Genomic DNA, 18,209 nt, shown 5'->3' on the forward strand with positions numbered 1-18,209 from the left:
ACAAGAGATCGCGTGAGAGAAGAGATGGCTGTAAAAGCACAGTGACTAAGATATTCTCAGGCTATACAATAACTGTGTTATTGACAAGGTGAGTGCAGAGGCATTCAGGTACCTTGGAGGAAAAAAAAACAAACAACAGATAAGAACCACTCAGTGTCTCAGAGGGCTGACTAATGGAGGAGCTGGCTTGCGCTATAACATGTTCTTTGTTGAAGCTGAAGCTTCTCTGCAGATACAAGTAAAACATACTGCATGCATCTGTTGTGACATTTTGCTAGAAAATTATTTTAAATGATCTAATAACAACATAAACTCAATTATCTTATGAAAAAAGAAAATGTTGCAGATCTACTCTCAAAATTTTACAGCCAAAAAGCGTTTGGCACAATTCTCAGTTGGAAAACTATGATCTTTTTTTGCAGTTAGAGAAACTGAACCAAGAGCTCTTCTAGTAAATTAAAATGTGTTTTTGCAGTTTCAGATGCAGGACAGTCCATCAAATTGATTGTGACCACTTCATTGACCTATAACTGATGTGTGCTGTGATTTACTGACTCACCGTGAAGTTATAGAACCACACGGCTTTCTCCCAAAGATCGGGTTATGTGACAGATAGTAATATTACTGCTTTTGACCAATCAGCAGTGGCTTGAACAATGTCAAACTTCTGTGTTATTCCAGAATTCCAGTTTTTCCACCTCACCTGCTCTCACACTTGTGCTCATAACATCAAAACTAATCATGGTAAATTGATGAGACCAATGCAGTGTGTTCGATAGTTGTTCTAAATGTCGAAATGTTGTTGTTTCTCTTGGATATTTAGGCATTAGTGAAATTTGTGGCACAAAAATGGTGGCATGATATTTGATCATACACCCTGTTCATGTAAAACTAGCACAAGTGATGCTAAGCATCAGTATTTAAGACACTGTGAGTACCAGTGAAATAACTTAAATCTTTAAAAAAAAGTATAAATGATCAGGATTTTGATTGCAAAAGCTGCCACACAGGACAGGCTAGAAAGAAAGAAAGAAAGACATTCAAAGAGAGTGACACAGTTCAGAACAAGCCTGGAATAGGTAGGAAACAAACGATTTCAAAGACTGGAAAGAAAACTGGTGAGAGATGTGTCTAAAGACAGAACAAGTGTCAGGACACCAGCGAATGACTTAGCAAAGTTGGGAATTATAGTCTTGAAGAAATAAAAAAAATCACTAGAACCCTGTAGAGGAGTGGACTGCGAGGTTTCAGACCAAGAAAAACCTTCAAGCCAGATTGAAGTATGCAAAGATATACAACAAGGAGAAAGAGAATGGGCTGAGATTGCTCAGGAGTTGTGTCTGAGACAACACATTACACAGCTAACCGTTGGCATCAGGGGGGTTAATAATAATTTTGATCCTGGTAGTTTTTGATTTTTGTGAAATTATTTTGTTTCTGTGTGCAAATTAAAATAATATAAGCATCCAAAATATAACAGGAATGTCTGGAAAAGCTCTGCTCTAATTAACAGCACTTTGTAAATACTTAAAGAAATTATATTTTTAATGGGGCCTAGTGCTTTATCTGTACATCTGTGGTGTATACAGTAAAAGAAATGTCATTTCATGTACCCGATGCACTAACTCAAAGGGGCAGTGGTGAAAACATACTTCAGTTGTGCCCCTGAACCTACTGGTGGGTCCAATAAACAGTGTTCGGTCTTTGTTACGGTCCCTTTGATTATACTGCCATCTGCTGAGCAAAACGTGAAACAACATGAAAGTGGGGTTTGCAGAGAATATGAATAGTTGGTATTAGCTCGACATTAATATGTCGATAACATACACAGTGTGTAAATATCAGTTCCTTTCTAAGTTCTCACAATCCCAAGTCTTTCTTGGGACTGAATAAAAACCCCAACTAACCTGATTTATTTGTTTAGATTTTTCCTTAGGTGTACTGTCTACGAGTCTATATTTGGGGAGGGTAAATCCTATGGGCTCAAAATGTGGTCATAAATATTTTGTACTTGTAAATCAGGATTTGTATGTGTAAAAAAAATTGTGTGTGTGTAAAAAAGATTTGTATGTGCAAAAAAAATTTGTGTGTGCGTAAAAAAGATTTGTATGTGTAAAAAAGATTTGTGCATGCGTAAAAAAGATTTGTGTGTGGACTTAGCCAAAAAAAACCCTGCAAGTTACAAGTACGAATTTTGACCCTCTTTTTCTTCCTTTCATCTGATTGGTCAATGTCATGTCAATCACAAATGTAACAATCCAATCAGAGAACAGATGGGTTTGGCTGTCGGAGGGGCGCTTTTTTTGAACTGCAGGTCTTTGAAGGGAATAAATGCCCTTTTACATGCCAACCCAGCGTTTTCCTTCATCACCATGAAGGAAAACAGTCTGTGGTCGTCCGAGTTTGGGGATTTTTGTGTCACAGGTCTACGTGTTTAATATAGGGACTTCCACGGCCTTTTCAACAGCGCTGCGGACCGCAGGGGGGGCGGGCAGTGTTTTGGAAATGACAGTCTTCATTACAGAGCTTTCTTCGTTATCAATTAGCATACATGTTTTTATTGAACATTTGAAGAACTAGCAAAAAAAAAAAAAACAGAAACTCTTGTAGAGGACATAAAGTCAGAGATAGAAAAGACAAGGAGCAGGTGCATCTAGTACAGGTAGAGCTGCTGCAAAAACCCACAGAGCCCAGCAGCCAGCGCAACAAATTCTGGATCCTTTGCTTTTAGTTAGCAGTTAGCATTAGCAGCACATCCTGCATCTGATGTGAAAGGACTTTTATGCTGCGCACTGTGACTCACAGCCATGTCCCGGGTCAGCCCTGACTTGTGTTAAACTAATCCTAAAGTAATAATGGTATTTCTAACCACTGATATACCACAACTTTACCCTTTCAACAGCTACTGAAAGTTAGGGGACCTAGCTGCTACCCTTCAAGGACCTGCAGTTCAAAAAAGCGCCCCTCCGACAGCCAAACCCATCTGTTCTCTGACTGGATTGTTACATTTGTGATTGACATGACATTGACCAATCAGATGAAAGGAAGAAAAATAGGGTCAAAATTTGTACTTGTAAGTTGCAGGGTTTTTTTTGGCTAAGTCCACACACAAATCTTTTTTACGCATGCACAAATCTTTTTTACACATACAAATCTTTTTTACGCACACACAAATCTTTTTTACACATACAAATCTTTTTTACGCACACACAAATTTTTTTTACACATACAAATCCTGATTTACAAGTACAAAACCGATTTACAAGTACAAAATATTTATGACCACATTTTGAGCCCATATAAATCGCGCCCTATAAGCATACATGACACATATCACTGATGCCTTCTTACAGTACAGGCAGGTATCAGTTTGGTGATGCAGAAATGAAACAAAGAAATGGAAACTTACCTGTTTTCTTGTTACATAAAAATGATTTTAACAAGCCAAACGCTTGTTGGAAGAGCTGATGAGACAACAAACGAACTCATCACTGGAGGGAAATAAAAAGAATCTCTTGGCAACCGTTTAGTATAATGAGAACTGCAGAAGCTGAAACAGCCAAGAGCTAGTGAGCTAGATCCAAAGCTAAAGGTAATCATGATGGACAACAGAAAAGAAAGACACTGTTATATGTAGAATTATTACTGGGGTTATTAATTTTATGACAGGGGTGCACCTAAATTAGACATAACAATAGCTTCATCAACCCTGAGTATCCCCCCCCCACACACACACACAACATAAGAAACATAAAGGTCCCTCCCTTTAAAGTGTCAGAGAATATTTTTTTTTTACTTTTTTATTTTAAAGGTTCACAAGACTTAATGTTTGAAGTGTGCCGAGAAGAAGAAATCTTTCTGTTTTTGTAGAGGTGTAGCGTCTAGTAAATTAGCAGTGTATATGAAGCACATTTACTCTCAGTGGTTTTTAAATTGTTTTAAATTTTGTTTACTATTTTGAACACACATGAATACACGTGAAAACAAGATAAAAAATCAATCTGCAAGACAAAATAGGATGTTATATGTGTTCTTCATTATCACACTTCAGCAACAGCAGTGTTTTTTTTTTAATAAACTGCCGAATAAATGTGTCAGGGGCTGTTAGGGCTTTGAGCTTAAATTAGCTCCCTGTTATGTTTAAAATAGTCACCTGAGGCGTTTTAAATGGTAACACCCCCCCACCACCCCCTCCTCTGCTTCTAAAATAGTTCCGTCCATCATCAGGGCGCATCTGGTTTTGAGTGGCTCGAGCGGCTGCAGTGTGTCTGATTTAGCTCCCGGCGCGCGCGGCAGGAACAAGCAGCGGGAACACCTGTCTCGTGACGAGCGCTCATGTTCTCCTGTGTGGCGTGAAACTGGAGCACGCAGCCCGGAACCCGCCGCCCCTCCGCTGGGCTGGACCGGAGCAGCCAGCCCTCTGGACCGATGTCCTGGCCGAAATGTCCCGGCACATCTACATACGGAACAAGATTGGCGAGGGCATCCAAGCGCCCATCTTTCAGGTAGGTCAGGTGTCTTCAAGGCTGCTAGTTACTGTTGCGGAGGCTACATTTTAATTTAAAAGTGAAGAAAAAGTCTTTTAAATTTAATTAAAATAAAAATGTAACCAGAATAATTCAGTAGCTCAGTCCACTACAAGCGTTATGGTGACAGCAAAAGGCAGCTTTGTTTTAAAAAGAAAAACAACCCCCCGCTGTAATACATTATGAATATAGGCTTTAAAATACCTAACTGTACTGTTTTAGTATTTAAATATCGATGAGACTATTGACACAAAACAAAGCATAGATGGTCAACTCTTTATTTTTATTTTAACTTTGTGTTTTGCAGTGCACATCTTCCCACCTTTATACTCTCTAGGTGACAGTATAGTTTAGATATTAAGAACAATAAATGAACTGTGTCTCGGGGAATAACAGATCAGTTAAGGTTTACTTATGTAAAAGTTTTATTTTTTGAGTGGACTTTAGTTATACTTAATAAACTACATTATTTGGAAATCTCGCTTTCATAATGGTTTTATTGACTTACTGATTCACCTCAACTTAATTATTTTGAGCCTTTACACATGCTTTCTTCCTTGCCCATGCTTTTCTACTTAATGACTTTCTTCCTTGTTTATTTATGAATCAAAGCATTACAGAACAGATAGAAAAGACATAGTCATACCGGTGTGTCAGCATTTCAGTGGCTTCAGTTTAAGGTGGATTCCACTTGATGTTTAAAAGTCATGCTTTTCATACAGCTTTTTGCAATTTCAGCTCACAGAAATGCCTTACTTGCCTTGCATCTATAAAGAACATAAGACTGGCCTAAGCTTTCTAACAGTGCATCTATTTTAATAGCTGTGGTAGATATAAAGGGAAGGAAGTGCATCAGTCCCCCGATATCAGCCCCCTGCTAGATAGCTGATAATTTATTTTTCTCCATTTTGATCGATCTTTACTGTGTGTAATAATAGCGGGTCAGTTCTTGGCTTTGGGCTCTTAGCTTGAAAGTGAGAAGCAGAAGAGGGATGGTGACCCAGATTAATGGCCCTGTTTTATAAATTCAGGGAAGTAGGCTCTGACTTTTTAATGGTGACATTGTCATTAACTCTGGAGATTTGAACAGAAATGGGGCAAATCACTGGCAGATAATTAATTTACCTCCCTGGAGATGAACTCTGTTGGTATATTTGGATTTTTTGGAGGAGAGCAAGAAAGAAAGTCACGAGTGAGGTAAGTAGAAAAGTAAGTTGGCAAGTGCAGCGTATAATGCAGAAACATATAATAGAAGTTAGCTTGTGTTGCATGTCAGATGGCTTGTAAGGTTGACCTTATCTAATCTTGGAAAGAGCATCAGCTGCTGTGTGAAGCACATGTGCCCGAATGTCACTTTGCATCATGTATTAGTCTCATGTGGCATTTCAGCAAGCGATCCAAATATAATGGATGTGCACAAGAAAACGTAAGAGTTGACACTGTAGCTGCTGGTTAAGAGTTCATTTTTTTTCCGTCAGGTGAACCGAGGGACTTATTCCAGGAGGAGTCGCCTCAAGAGGTCTGACGGCAGCACCACCTCCACCAGCTTCATCCTCAGACAGGTACTGCAGGGAACAGATGCTCTGAATGGTTGTAAAATTGTGGTTTGACGTGGATATTTCTGTGCATTTATACCAAATAATGGAAATTGGATAGAAACAACAACAAAAAAACACATATAGTTTAGCATAGCATTAATTGCTCCATGTATCAAATTTTCCCCTAAATTAAATCCTTGTTAAGATATTTGCTTACCCTGTGTTGTAAATGGGCTCCATCATACATGGTGTTTTTTACTGAACAGGATCTTCATACCTCAAAAAAACAGCTATTCATGATTTTTACTCTGCTGAGTTTCTGATTGATGATCACACATTTACGACATACACTGCTTTTGACTGCAGGGGGTGGTAAAGTGCAGGTAGTAGAAGGTGGCAGTGCACCAATAACATATTTAGATGCAGTTATACAATATCTTTTCTTTCAGTATAAAGTACTTAACAATATTAATTAGGTCACCTGATATAAAAACAAGACAACACCAGTATTTTAAAAGTCAAAAATGTGTTCAAACTAACAATTATATCATTAATTATTAGGCAAATACCAAATTGAATTCACATTTTCATACCCAAATCCGAGCTAGCACTCTGGACTACTCTGAGAATACAGAAATTAACAAAGCATAACAATCAAGCACTAAAATGAATAGCAAATAAATAACTATAATTTTACATCTTAATCAAAAAATATCATTGTGCTTTACTATTTTCTTCTGTTTTTTTGTTAAGCAGTACATTTGAAAATTTATAAATAACAATAATAATCAGATTTTAGCATCAAATTTCTAATTTCTATTCAAGAGCTTGGATCAACCATTACAGAGGCATAAAATGATGCTGCTAATTACCAATAGTGTTAATTTAGGGCAGCTGTGGCATAAACCCTACATCAGGCAGTGTCTAATACTGCATAAAATGCAAAATATGAACATTTACAGCATATCTGAATATGGTGTCATTTAGTTATTCCTTAAAACAATCAATCAGTTCTGGTGTTTTACTGGAAACATAAGGGGCAGTAGATTTTACTGTTTTATTATTGTGTAGTGTTGGTTGGTATGTTGAAAATTTTGTCTAATGATATCTTTAAAATTATTGGCGTTATAGGAAACAGCGAAATTATTATTATTATTGTTGCTGTTATTATTAATCTATTTTTTGCATAAGCAGGGATTTATATAGGATTACAATGGCCCATTCCTCTGTCATTTATACATAAAAAAAGAAAAAAAAGAAAAAATAGATCAAATATAACAACCAAAAAAACCAAATAGTGTAGCATTCTTAGTCTCTGTTAGAAAATATTGTGTTGTTGGCACAGGACTGTGGAGTCGGGCCTCAGCAGGCTGGCTGTTCTGCTTTTAGGTTAAATGTAATGGTAGTTTTTGCTCCCACTGTTTTTACTCAGCATATGGCTCATTAGTGTTAATGTTTAATTAATGTTCCCATAGCTAAGTTGGCTTTTAAAAGTGGACTTACATTTAGACTTATATTTCCAAAATTTGGGGCAGAAATTATTCTGCATTGAGGAAAAATACGTGTTAGTCTTGAGTAAGATGTTGCCTCTTCTTCACCGAACAAACCAGTTTCAATATTTAAAATGGAAAAAAGTGCATAAAGCAGACACAGCTCATCTGTTTTTATCAAAAGTTATTTTTGGAGCATCTCTGCTCTCTTTTCTTCATCCTCCATCTGTCTTTACTGTTGTTGAATGTGGCACAGAGCCCGTCACAGCTCTCAGCAGACTCTTATTCATGGTGTTACCCAGCATGCTATACTCAGTGGTGTAATTTTTTTTTTATTATTTTTTTTATAAATGTGCCGTTTCTAGTGTTAGTAATAGTTCTGTACTATTTTTTTTTTATGTTGAAGAAAGTTTATTTAATGTATATGAGTCATATGGTTGTGAGTAAGGCGGTCTGCTTAAAATAAGAATAAGAATAACAATAACAATAACTTTATTTATCCCGAGGGAAATTCTTTTGTCATGTACATGCTCAAAGCAGCAGGAGAGACAGAGGAACAGAAGAATAAGATATAAGATATACAATATATACAATAAGAACAGTAGTGTACAGTAATATACAGATACACTCATCAAGCTTCTAGTTGCCAGTAATGTAGTGCATTTAAACCCCAGTGCACATTTTGTTGGTTCACTGGTATATTAATATTGGAAAAATGAATTTTATGTTAAGTTGAGAGCAGCATCTGGGTACAGAGTATGTTAAATGTGCTTGATTATGGTAAAAATAATCAGTACTAAAGTACACAGCTATTTCGTTTAGTTATCATTAACATTTTAGCCATTGCTGAAAATTATAAACAATTTATATTTGTTAGTCTGTGTTCAAAGAGCTAAATCTAGGGGCTAAATGCTAAGAGCTAAATGTACTTTTCTTGTTGACCAAAGGCCATCTTTTGTCGTCTTGGCTCAAGCGAGCTAAACATTAATTTAATTTGAGCCTTTAGGTAGGCGCAGAAGCCATTGTAAGGCATGAGCCAAAAAAAGTGTGAAACTGATTATTATTAGATTATTGTGCTGACAAGTTATAGTATATTTTTCAATTTGTTTAGACCAAATGTGAAACTGAAATGATTAGCCAATTGAATTTGCTTATTTCTCTGTTTTGTGACTTAAAACAGAATTTCTTTGAATTTGGAACTGTTCATGTGATTTTATTTTAAAAAAGGTAAACAACACCTTCTCATCACATTTGGATTTGACCAACCAACTAATAAGCTGATATTTTTTTTACTTTTAGACAAGATTTCCCTAATTTTTGTGTAGTGATTTCTTGACTCATTTACGCTCTACCCGACTGCTCAGAACATACAAACATGTGGTACCAAATGGGAAGCTGCAGAGTGCCCTCTGGTAGACAACCTATGCAATATCAACACTCATAACATGGTTGAAGGGTGTTTCTCCCTTCTTTCTTTCTTTCCGTTTTTAATATTTTCATTTGTGGTTTCATTTTTATTTAAAAATGATGATACCAGTCAATTGTCAAATAGCTAATATCTGCCAATTATATTGGTCCGGCTCAAGTATTTTCTTAATTGATTGGTTAACTTAAAGAATTTCCAAGAGTTTTCTAAAGCATGTGTCCACTAGGGCTGCCACAAACGACTAATCAGATCATGCATCCATTGAACGTAAAACGTACAGCTTATTGCACCAGCAGCATCTGCTCTTATATAACTATCATTATCTTACAGCTTTAAGTGTTTCAGGTATGTGCTAACTAAAAATAAAGACAAGATAATAGTTTATTAAATTTTAATGAAATTTGCAGATTGTTTCGGTGAAGTTTAATAAACTCCTTGCTATCTAAAATATAACAGGACACCGGAGTATATTCTCGAGCATCTCACACTTCTGATAATCAGCTGTCTGCTTGACGTTTATTCAGCTGTGTAAAAACTATAACTTTAATCTCAGCCAAACTGATTTACTCAGGAACAAATAAAATACTAAAAAAAAGCCAAACAATAACATTTTTAAGTTATCTAAGTGACTTATATATCATGTTTAACCTGAGTAGCGAAAGACGGCGGTGGGTTTGAAAACGTTTTGCTGGAAGTCCGGTGTTCTCACCGGCTCTAATGAGCCTTGAACCCCGGCTAGCTATCGAGCTGGTGGGTAACAGACGTCTCCGAAAACGTCGGAGCGCTTTTGAAAATATGTGGTGTCTTGATAAACTGAGCAGATATTTGAGGTTTACACAGCTACATTCTCGCCTGAAAATATGTTTAACGTTTATTTTGTGACCCAGAAAGAATAATAAGAGTAATATTAAAACTAACTAGCTGCCGCCATTGTTGGAAACTGAGCTGGGCTGCGCTATGAATTCTGGGATAGGTTGGGCCACGAAGTATACACCCGACCCATCCTTCAAATCTGGGGAAATGAAGGGCGGACTTGTCGGAGCCTTCGAATTTGGACCGTCTTCGTTGTGTCGCTGTAACGTAATCGGCCTACAAATGCGGGCACAGGAGGATACCGTTCCTGAATTTGGACACAGCTACGATACCGGACACTGCTTCTTCTTCTTCAGGGTTTGACGGCAGCTGGCATCCTTGTACATGCAGTGCTGCCATCTTCTGTTTCAGTCCGTTATTACACTCTTAAATCCTACTACTTATTGCCACGTTTTTGGGATCTTCCAAAGCTTCAAACGACGTGTCGACTATTAAATTAGTTGTCGACGATTTTGATAGTCGACATAATCGTGACTAGTCGACTAATCGTAGCAGCCCTAGTGTCCACCCATTGTTTTTATCTTCCAGTAGCTAAATAATCCGGTATCATAGACAAAAGAGATTATCAGCAAATATTCACCCACAAAATATTCATTTTTAAGTATTAGTTGTTTCAGTTTAGTTGGAGCAGACCTTTTCAGCAGCAGCTATTTTTGGCTTAGCACAGGTTTTACTGATCACATTTATTACGCCTGTGTACATAAATAGAACCGATTCTCTGCAGGTCTCATCAGTAACACCTGTGTTTTTGCACCATTTCAAATGAAAAGCGTTTGTATACAGTTGCCATGAAAATGGTTCCTTTTTAGTAATAACATATTATTTAAGCATTAACTGCTGACTGTGTGGAGAGGACTTTGAAACCACATTTAGGCCTTAATGCCAGGAAATGATTTATAAATATAAAAGTTACATTAACATTTAAAGAGATAAAGAGATAAGGAGATAAGGCGTGTTTGGACTGTGATACCCTAAAAAATAGTACTTTCTATGTCTTTAGTAATTATTTTAAGTATTTGTTAACAAAAGATTGGTTCAGGTTCAATCCAAACCATTCAGTACCTGACTTTTATTCTATTTTAGTGGTATTAGTGGTGTAGATGTGTCACAACCACATTAATTCTCAAAAGAAAATGAACTTCCATGAATTTAAATCCATGTTTCTAATAATGCTCCTGTTATTTTAGCTATTTTGTCTTTCTCTGGAGAATAAATAAGCCGAGTGAAAAAGAGAGGTAGCAAGGAAATGGAGGGTGCTGATCCCCCATCCCCCTCCCCCGATCCCTGCTACCTCCCCGCACTAACAAAAAAAAAAAAAATCAAGGAGAGCGCTCATCCAAGATGAGTGGACAGCCAGTCAGCCAATCAGCTTCTTGCACATTGGCTCTGTCATCAGGCTTGGATATTGAGGAAGGATCCACTGCTCTGCTGCTGCCTCTGCTGCTCTCGCTGTTGTATATGTGTGTGTGTGTGCGCGAGGAAGCCTGATGAAATGAAATGCCAGGATTGGGCTACCTCCAGGGAGAGCCTCTCCATCCTATAACGTGAGCCAGCCAGCAGCACTCTGGGATCGGGGAGAAGCTGCATCCATCAAGCGACGGGCCTCCGGAGGACCAGGCGTGATCCAACGGGAGGGGAGATTTTTTTTTAAATCATTCTTCTCTGCTGTGGAGAGAAGGGATTGTTGTCACCCCCCACATCCATCCTTTTTTTTTTAATCTGGGGCCCCCTCCTTCCTCGTCCGCCTACACTCTTTTTGTTTTTTACCCCCTCGTTCTTCTAGAGGCGCTCACTGGAATATCAAACCTCCATGTATGACAATTTGTACCTGCATGGATTTGAAGACTCGGAGGCGGTGAGTGTTTGGATGGGTGTGTGTGAGTCTGCTTTTGTGCTCTCAGCTGTGTGTTTTTGATGGAAGTAGCTCACTGCACACACACACATATATACACACATATGAGGCCTTCGATGGGTAAGCCAACGGTACAGTGTAGCGTGATCGTGGGTTATGCTTGACTGGGAGGGGGTTGGGTGGGTGGGTGGGTGTTAGGCAGATGGCTTCTGATGTGTGACATTCACACTGTTGTGTGTGTGTGTGTGTGTGTGTGTGTGTTTTGCTTTATCTGCATGTGTAGTTGTGCATGTGATGGCAATCTGCCTATAAAGCTGTAAGATTGGACGTCAGGAAACCATCGGATTCAGAAGGAGCCATTTAGTGCTCATCACACTCATGAGGTGAACCAAGCCCAGATTCAAAGATTCAAAGATGCTAATCACTCGTTTCTCTACTCTGATAGATCCTCATTCCCACATTTGACTTTCTCAAAAATTGTCGAGCTGAGTGTTTTTTTTTGTTTTGTTTTTTTTAATCTGATCGTGCCACTGTGTGCTGTAAGGGCTCTGACGAGGCTTGGCGAAACATGCATCGTGATGTCATGAAGTGGATTCTGATGCTGATGAGTCACATGCTGAAGCTACTCCATTGGATAATAGCTCAAGTGCTACAGTGCACCCTCAAATCTTCCGCACAGATACATGAGATTGAGTTGAGCAGTGATGCAAAAATCATATCGGGGGGGGGGGAAAGACGTTTTTATATAAAATTGGTGGACTTGTGAAAACCAGATTATGAGACACATGGTCAAGATTAAAAACTGCAGAGACTAATGTGTTCTGACTTTTAATCTAACATTTAGACATTGTGCCGAATGAACTGCATCCTTATAATGCAACTCTGTCATTATTTGCTCCTTTCTTTCTGACTTGATACCCTGAAACTGAAGCTCAGGCCTCCTGTTCTAAATTAGCACTTCGCCTCCAAGTTAAAACTGAGATAACCCAAATTATATCATTATGACATTAGCAGGGTTATTTTCCCCCAGACCTGACAAAACTCCCTTTAGAGCCACAGATAACACCATGTAACAGCTCTCACAGGCTGAGGGCGAATAAACTGTACAGATGGACTATGTGTTTGATACAGCTGAAAAACAGCCAGCAGGAACATAGTGATGTGTTTGTTCCTCTGTAATCTTTTTGTTCTTGGAAATCCTACAAAAACACCCAGTTAGTCTGGGATGGGATGCTTACATTTCAAATGAGCAGCGTGCTGAAGTCAGGCCTTGCCACTGCTGGCTTGTAAAACAAAACCCAGCAAAAAACAAAACAAAACAGAAAGTGCTTAGCTGTGATGACTAAATTGATTGATCTTCTTGGGAGTAATGGTCTTCCTTAATTGAATCATCATTAGTGGCTGATTGTTTAGATTAAAACAGCAGAAGGAAGCACTTGATCCAGTCGTGTTTGAGCAAAAAATGTTGCACTGAAGGAATTCCTACTGGGTGGCTGGATGAACTGCTGCAAGCCTAGCGGTTTTTTTTGAGGCTCTAAGTGAAAGAAAAAATCCTGACAGGTTGCAAAAAAATGGACCACCAATATCCTGTATCAGATGTAAGGGATACGCAAGCAGGTGCCAAAATTTGTAAATTAAATGTACACGAATAGCATGCTAATAAGAAATTTCAGCATAACCGGTATAAAAATGTTCAAATATCATCCAACAAAGTGACAAAAGCTCCTTTTCACTGTCAGCAAACTACCTAATTAATTACTTGAAGAAGATGACGACTTCTTATGCGCTGGCGATTGGCATGCTAACATTAGCTGCAGGTCCTTTGGCGAATTTGGCTTTTAACCTATCAAATATTCTCCACTTATCAGCTTTTAGAGATATCATTATTTTGTGTTTAACCAGGTGTTTCCGACAGGTTAGATGTATTGCCCTGACCAGCTTTGCATTTTGCACTACAAATGCTGCAGAGAGCACAGAGTCTGCATCGAGTTTTGTTACAACACCTGCTTTCAGCTCGGCACTGCCACCCTTACCTTGCATTTGTTCTTCAACACATCTCAGGGGTCACGTCGCGTGGCCTCGCTCCGATTCTTCTTCTCTAACTCAGATCTGCTCTGTCGGTGTATAGGGGGAAAAAGTCAGGACAGTATAGTATTGCAGTAGTTGCACAGACACCACATATTGATATTTTAATAAATACATTAAAATGCACTGACAATACCATTAACCAGAGATCTCTTATCCACCATTGTCCTGAGATAAAATTAGCCAAGCAAACTGAAATTAGATTGGCTCAACTGAAAAAAAAAAACATCCAGCAGTGGACACATTTAGCTTAACAAAGCTACCTTCTAATTTGGAGCAAGCCAACGGCTCAGTCACACGAGTAAAAACATGACAGCAACTGCTTTACATCTAAAATAATAATAGATGGCTGTCTGATTGTATTGAATTTTGTTTTACATATAGTAGAAGGAGGGTAGAAGAGAACTTTACTGCTGGTTACCAGCTGGTTGTATCCTGGTTGTATATCTTAAATGTAAATTTCTGTATATGTAGACAGCAACAAATATGTAATAAAAAAAAAAAAAGGTTTATGACAGTGAATTACTGCATTATCAGAAACAGATTACATGTAATCGCCAGCTTGACCCCAATCAATTGCAGACTGTTTGTCTTATTAAGCGAGGTTTTCGTCACAGTGTTGTTATGTTTGGCATTTGGCATTTTTTTGGCCCAAAACAACAAAAGAAAATCTGAAGTGAGAAAACTTATTCTTATTAGACAAAACAGGTATTAACATAGTTTAACTTTAAGGACATAATTTGGAGCTGGTATTGGACTAACATCGTATCGTGGGGTGCTTGGGGATTCCCACCTTTAGTGCTGTGGTTACTTGGTAGTTTTGACCCAACCCTGCTGATTGGAGGTCTTCAGTTTACACAGTGTGTTTGGTCTGTAAAACAAGTCATGGGCAGATACTTGCATATGTTTGTCTTATAAAAGCAAACGAGGTATTACTGTTTTAACTGCACCAAGTAAGCGAGCAGAATAGACAGTCATGTTTTTTAAAATTTAATTTTTTAAAAACAGTTTTAGCAAGCTTTTTTTTGTGGTCATATGACGTTTTCATTGAGAACTTTACAGCAAGGCCTGCACATTAATTTAAAAGCAAAAGGAAACTAATGCAAATCTTTTCCCCCAGTGGTCACTCTGTTTAGTGTTTTTTCATTTTTACTCATTAGTTTATATTTCATTTTCTTATTTTGATATTCTTTGATTTTAATAGTCCATAGTAGCTTTATTTTTTCTGTAGGGAAAGGTGTTCTACCAGAAAAACCAAAATGTTGCCATGTGCATAATGTCTGTGGTTATGTTTGAAGTATTTTCTGTAGCTATGTAGACTGTAGTTTGACTAATACAGTTTCATGATTGTATGGGATGATTGTTTCAGATGAGTAAAAAATAACTAGAAGACATCTCTCACTCTCTGAGAACAGAGAATCATCTTCATCAATTAAATGTATGTAGTCATGCAAACTGCTGACAGCACAAGAATAGAAATCCACTTTGTCTGAGATGCTCCTGGCAGCCTACTGTTTTTTTTTTTTTATAAATATATATATCGTTGATTTTATCGTTGTGCCAAGCCACCACTCAGTATTTGGCACTGTGATCGTAAGCTGATGCGCATCGAACTCCAAAACTTCAGCAAGTGATCCCATAAACAATTTATCTTTATGGTGCTTAGCAGCTCAGATGCTTTCAGATAAAGCTAAAGCACATCCTTGTTTTGAAACATGTCCTCTATCACCATGTGACTGAATGAACCTCAGAGCCTTTGTGCTTTTTTTTTTTTTGTCTTTTCAGAGAGAAAATTCAGGTCATTTGGGTGCATCTGTCCACACTGTTCTAACTTTTTCTTTAAAGTCCTTGATATTGGGACAGTGTTTCGCTGTGCAGAGATTTTTTTTTTTATGTTAGAGGCCTTGAGTGTAGTTTTCATTTTCTTTAATAACCCTATCAGGAACAGAGTGCTAATATTAGTTTGGATTAGCCATAACTTGATAACAAATTGAAAGCACTGTGACTCTTTCCTGTTCTTGTTGGGCAGCAACTCTTGCTCTAGAATAATTTTGCCATCCTTAAAGACAACACACTCCCAACATACACCCATCAGGCATAACTTTATGACCGCCTGGCTAATATTGTGTTAGTCTCCTTTTTGCCACCAAAACAGGTGTGCTGTGGTATCTGACACCAAGATGTTAGCAACAGATCCTTTAAGTTCTGTAAGTTGGTTCATTCTTCCCATAGTGCATCCTGGTGCCAGATATTCCCCAGGTAAGCGACTTGGTCCTCCACATGATGTAAAAGAAAATGTGACTCACTAGACCGGTCTACCTTCTTCCAGTGCTCCATGGTCCAGGTCTGATACAGGCGTGCCCATTGTTGGCACTTTCAGCAGTGGACAGGAGACAGCATGGGCATCCTGACTGGTCTGCAGCTATGCAGCTCCATATGCAACAAACTGCGATGCAGGATGTATTCTGACACCTTTCTGTCAGAACCAGCATTACATTTTTTCGCAGTTTGATTTACAGCAACCTCTCTGTCTGATCACATGGGCCAGCCCTCTGTACCCAATCATCAGTGACTCTTGGCCACCACTGTTCCTTCCTTGGTCCATTTTTGATAGATACTGACCACTGCAGACTGGGAACACCCCACAAAAGCTGGAGTTTTGAAGATGCTCCTACTCAGTTGTTTAGCCATCACAATTTGTCCCTTGTCAAATTTGCTCATATCCTCATGCTTGAACATTTTTTTCTGACTCAAACTCATCAACTTTGAGAACAAAATGTTCACTTGCTCCCTGATATATCCCACTAACAGGTGACCTGTCAGTGGCCATAATGTTATGCCTGATTGGTGCACTTATCAAAAGATGTATCCAGTCTGTATAGTTTCAATAATCTCTGTGATTTCTATTCGTAGGGATCAGCTGATTCATACACTAGCAGACCATCAGACTCAGATGTCTCTCTCGAGGAGGAGCGGGAGGTGCAGGCTCAGGTCCAGAGCCAGAGCCCAAGCCAGAGTCAAGGACCGGGACAGAGCCGACAGGAGAGGGAACAGCAGGCTGCCGTTCAACTGGAAAGAGCCAAGGTAGACAGGCTGTGACAATGTTCATGCTAGTTTATCTTTATTATGGATTTTTTTCCCAGATCAATAAAAAGTCCTTAAGTCCGTTAGAGTAAGAAGTTTTTAATCATTTTAAATATACTTTTCTGATCCTCACTGAGCTTGTGTTTCCGTCCTTCAGAGTAAACCTGTGGCATTTGCTGTAAGGACCAATGTCAGCTATTGTGGCGCACTGGATGAAGATGTTCCAGTGCCAGCCACAGCCATCTCCTTTGACGCCAAGGACTTTCTGCACATAAAAGAGGTTAATGAGTACTTTGTATTAAAACATCATAACTACGGCATATATGTGATGATACAAAATTCAATTTGATCTGATCCCTTTTCATGTTTGCATCTTCAGAAGTTCAACAATGACTGGTGGATCGGTCGGTTAGTGAAAGAGGGTTGCGAGATCGGCTTCATTCCCAGCCCTCTGAAGCTGGAAAACATTCGACTCCAGCAGGAGCAAAAGAGAGGACGAGTCCAAGGGTAAGTAGCACAAAACCACAGTCGTCGTCTCATTGTTTTTCTCACGTAAATCAAACCTTACTTGATCACACAAACGTTAACGTAAGCACAAAAACCTGGCGTCTAATGTGTTGAGTAACAATAAGACAAGGATCATTTAAAGTCACCTTTGCACCAAAATTGTAGCATTTTTGATCGTAAGAAGCAAACATTATTCAGATAAACCAGAATTTGGTAGATTTTGTAGCTTCCACTGAATGCACTACTTCTATGTGTTCTACTTGCCACATTTTTTTAAAAGCAAAGTATTTAAAATCTCATGAATCTAGCTAGATGACATTTTATTTAAATGCATATATTGCTAGGAATGAGAATGAGGTAGCATGGCAATAGATGTCGTCAGTAATTTTAGATCATCTTTGGACAAATCATGGTTATAAACAGGTAGAATTGCCCAAACAAACAAGCAAAAAAGACAAATTAAGCTGAGAGTTGTACAGTACAGTACATTTTGGTAATAATTTAATTAACCTTTCCTGTGTGAGGTTTCGTTGTTTTTCTTTGCTTGACAGTGAAATTGCTATCTTTGTGTTTAGGATTGTGTTAATGTGACACAACAAGACATTTAAGCAATTCAACTTTTATATGGAGCTACTGTTGACATGTTTTCAATTTTATCAACATAACTTTTGTTCAGCTAATGAGATAATCAAATTGTTCAAGAAAATACTGTAATTAGTTGGGGGTGTAGGAAGGGAAGGGGTGCCGTGGGAATTTTGACTTGTCTTAGCGATGGAAATGGTGATTGATTGCGATCCAAAATGCCAGTTTATATTAACAACCTGAATT

At 38.3% G+C, this 18,209-nt stretch overlaps 1 protein-coding gene across 2 annotated transcripts in view; it reads left to right on the forward strand.

Moving 5' to 3' along the window:
* Window positions 1-4,263: 4,263 nt before the first annotated feature.
* The window catches only part of LOC146360853 (voltage-dependent L-type calcium channel subunit beta-4-like), a 28,090-nt gene continuing 14,144 nt past the window's right edge, over window positions 4,264-18,209 (forward strand). The window contains exons 1-5 of one of the 2 annotated variants that reach the window (XM_084921255.1): window positions 4,264-4,505; window positions 6,005-6,088; window positions 16,704-16,874; window positions 17,032-17,154; window positions 17,254-17,381. In XM_084921255.1, coding sequence (XP_084777381.1) covers window positions 4,443-4,505; window positions 6,005-6,088; window positions 16,704-16,874; window positions 17,032-17,154; window positions 17,254-17,381 — 569 coding nt within the window. In that variant the 5' untranslated portion in view covers window positions 4,264-4,442. Of the gene's footprint in view, window positions 4,506-6,004; window positions 6,089-11,230; window positions 11,709-16,703; window positions 16,875-17,031; window positions 17,155-17,253; window positions 17,382-18,209 lie in introns of those variants that run through there. The other variant, XM_084921256.1, reaches the window with a different exon arrangement.

This window comes from Perissodus microlepis, chromosome 23 (genome assembly GCF_051167445.1).
Source record: "Perissodus microlepis isolate ML-2025 ecotype Zambia chromosome 23, ASM5116744v1, whole genome shotgun sequence".
Classification (NCBI taxonomy): domain Eukaryota; kingdom Metazoa; phylum Chordata; class Actinopteri; order Cichliformes; family Cichlidae; genus Perissodus; species Perissodus microlepis.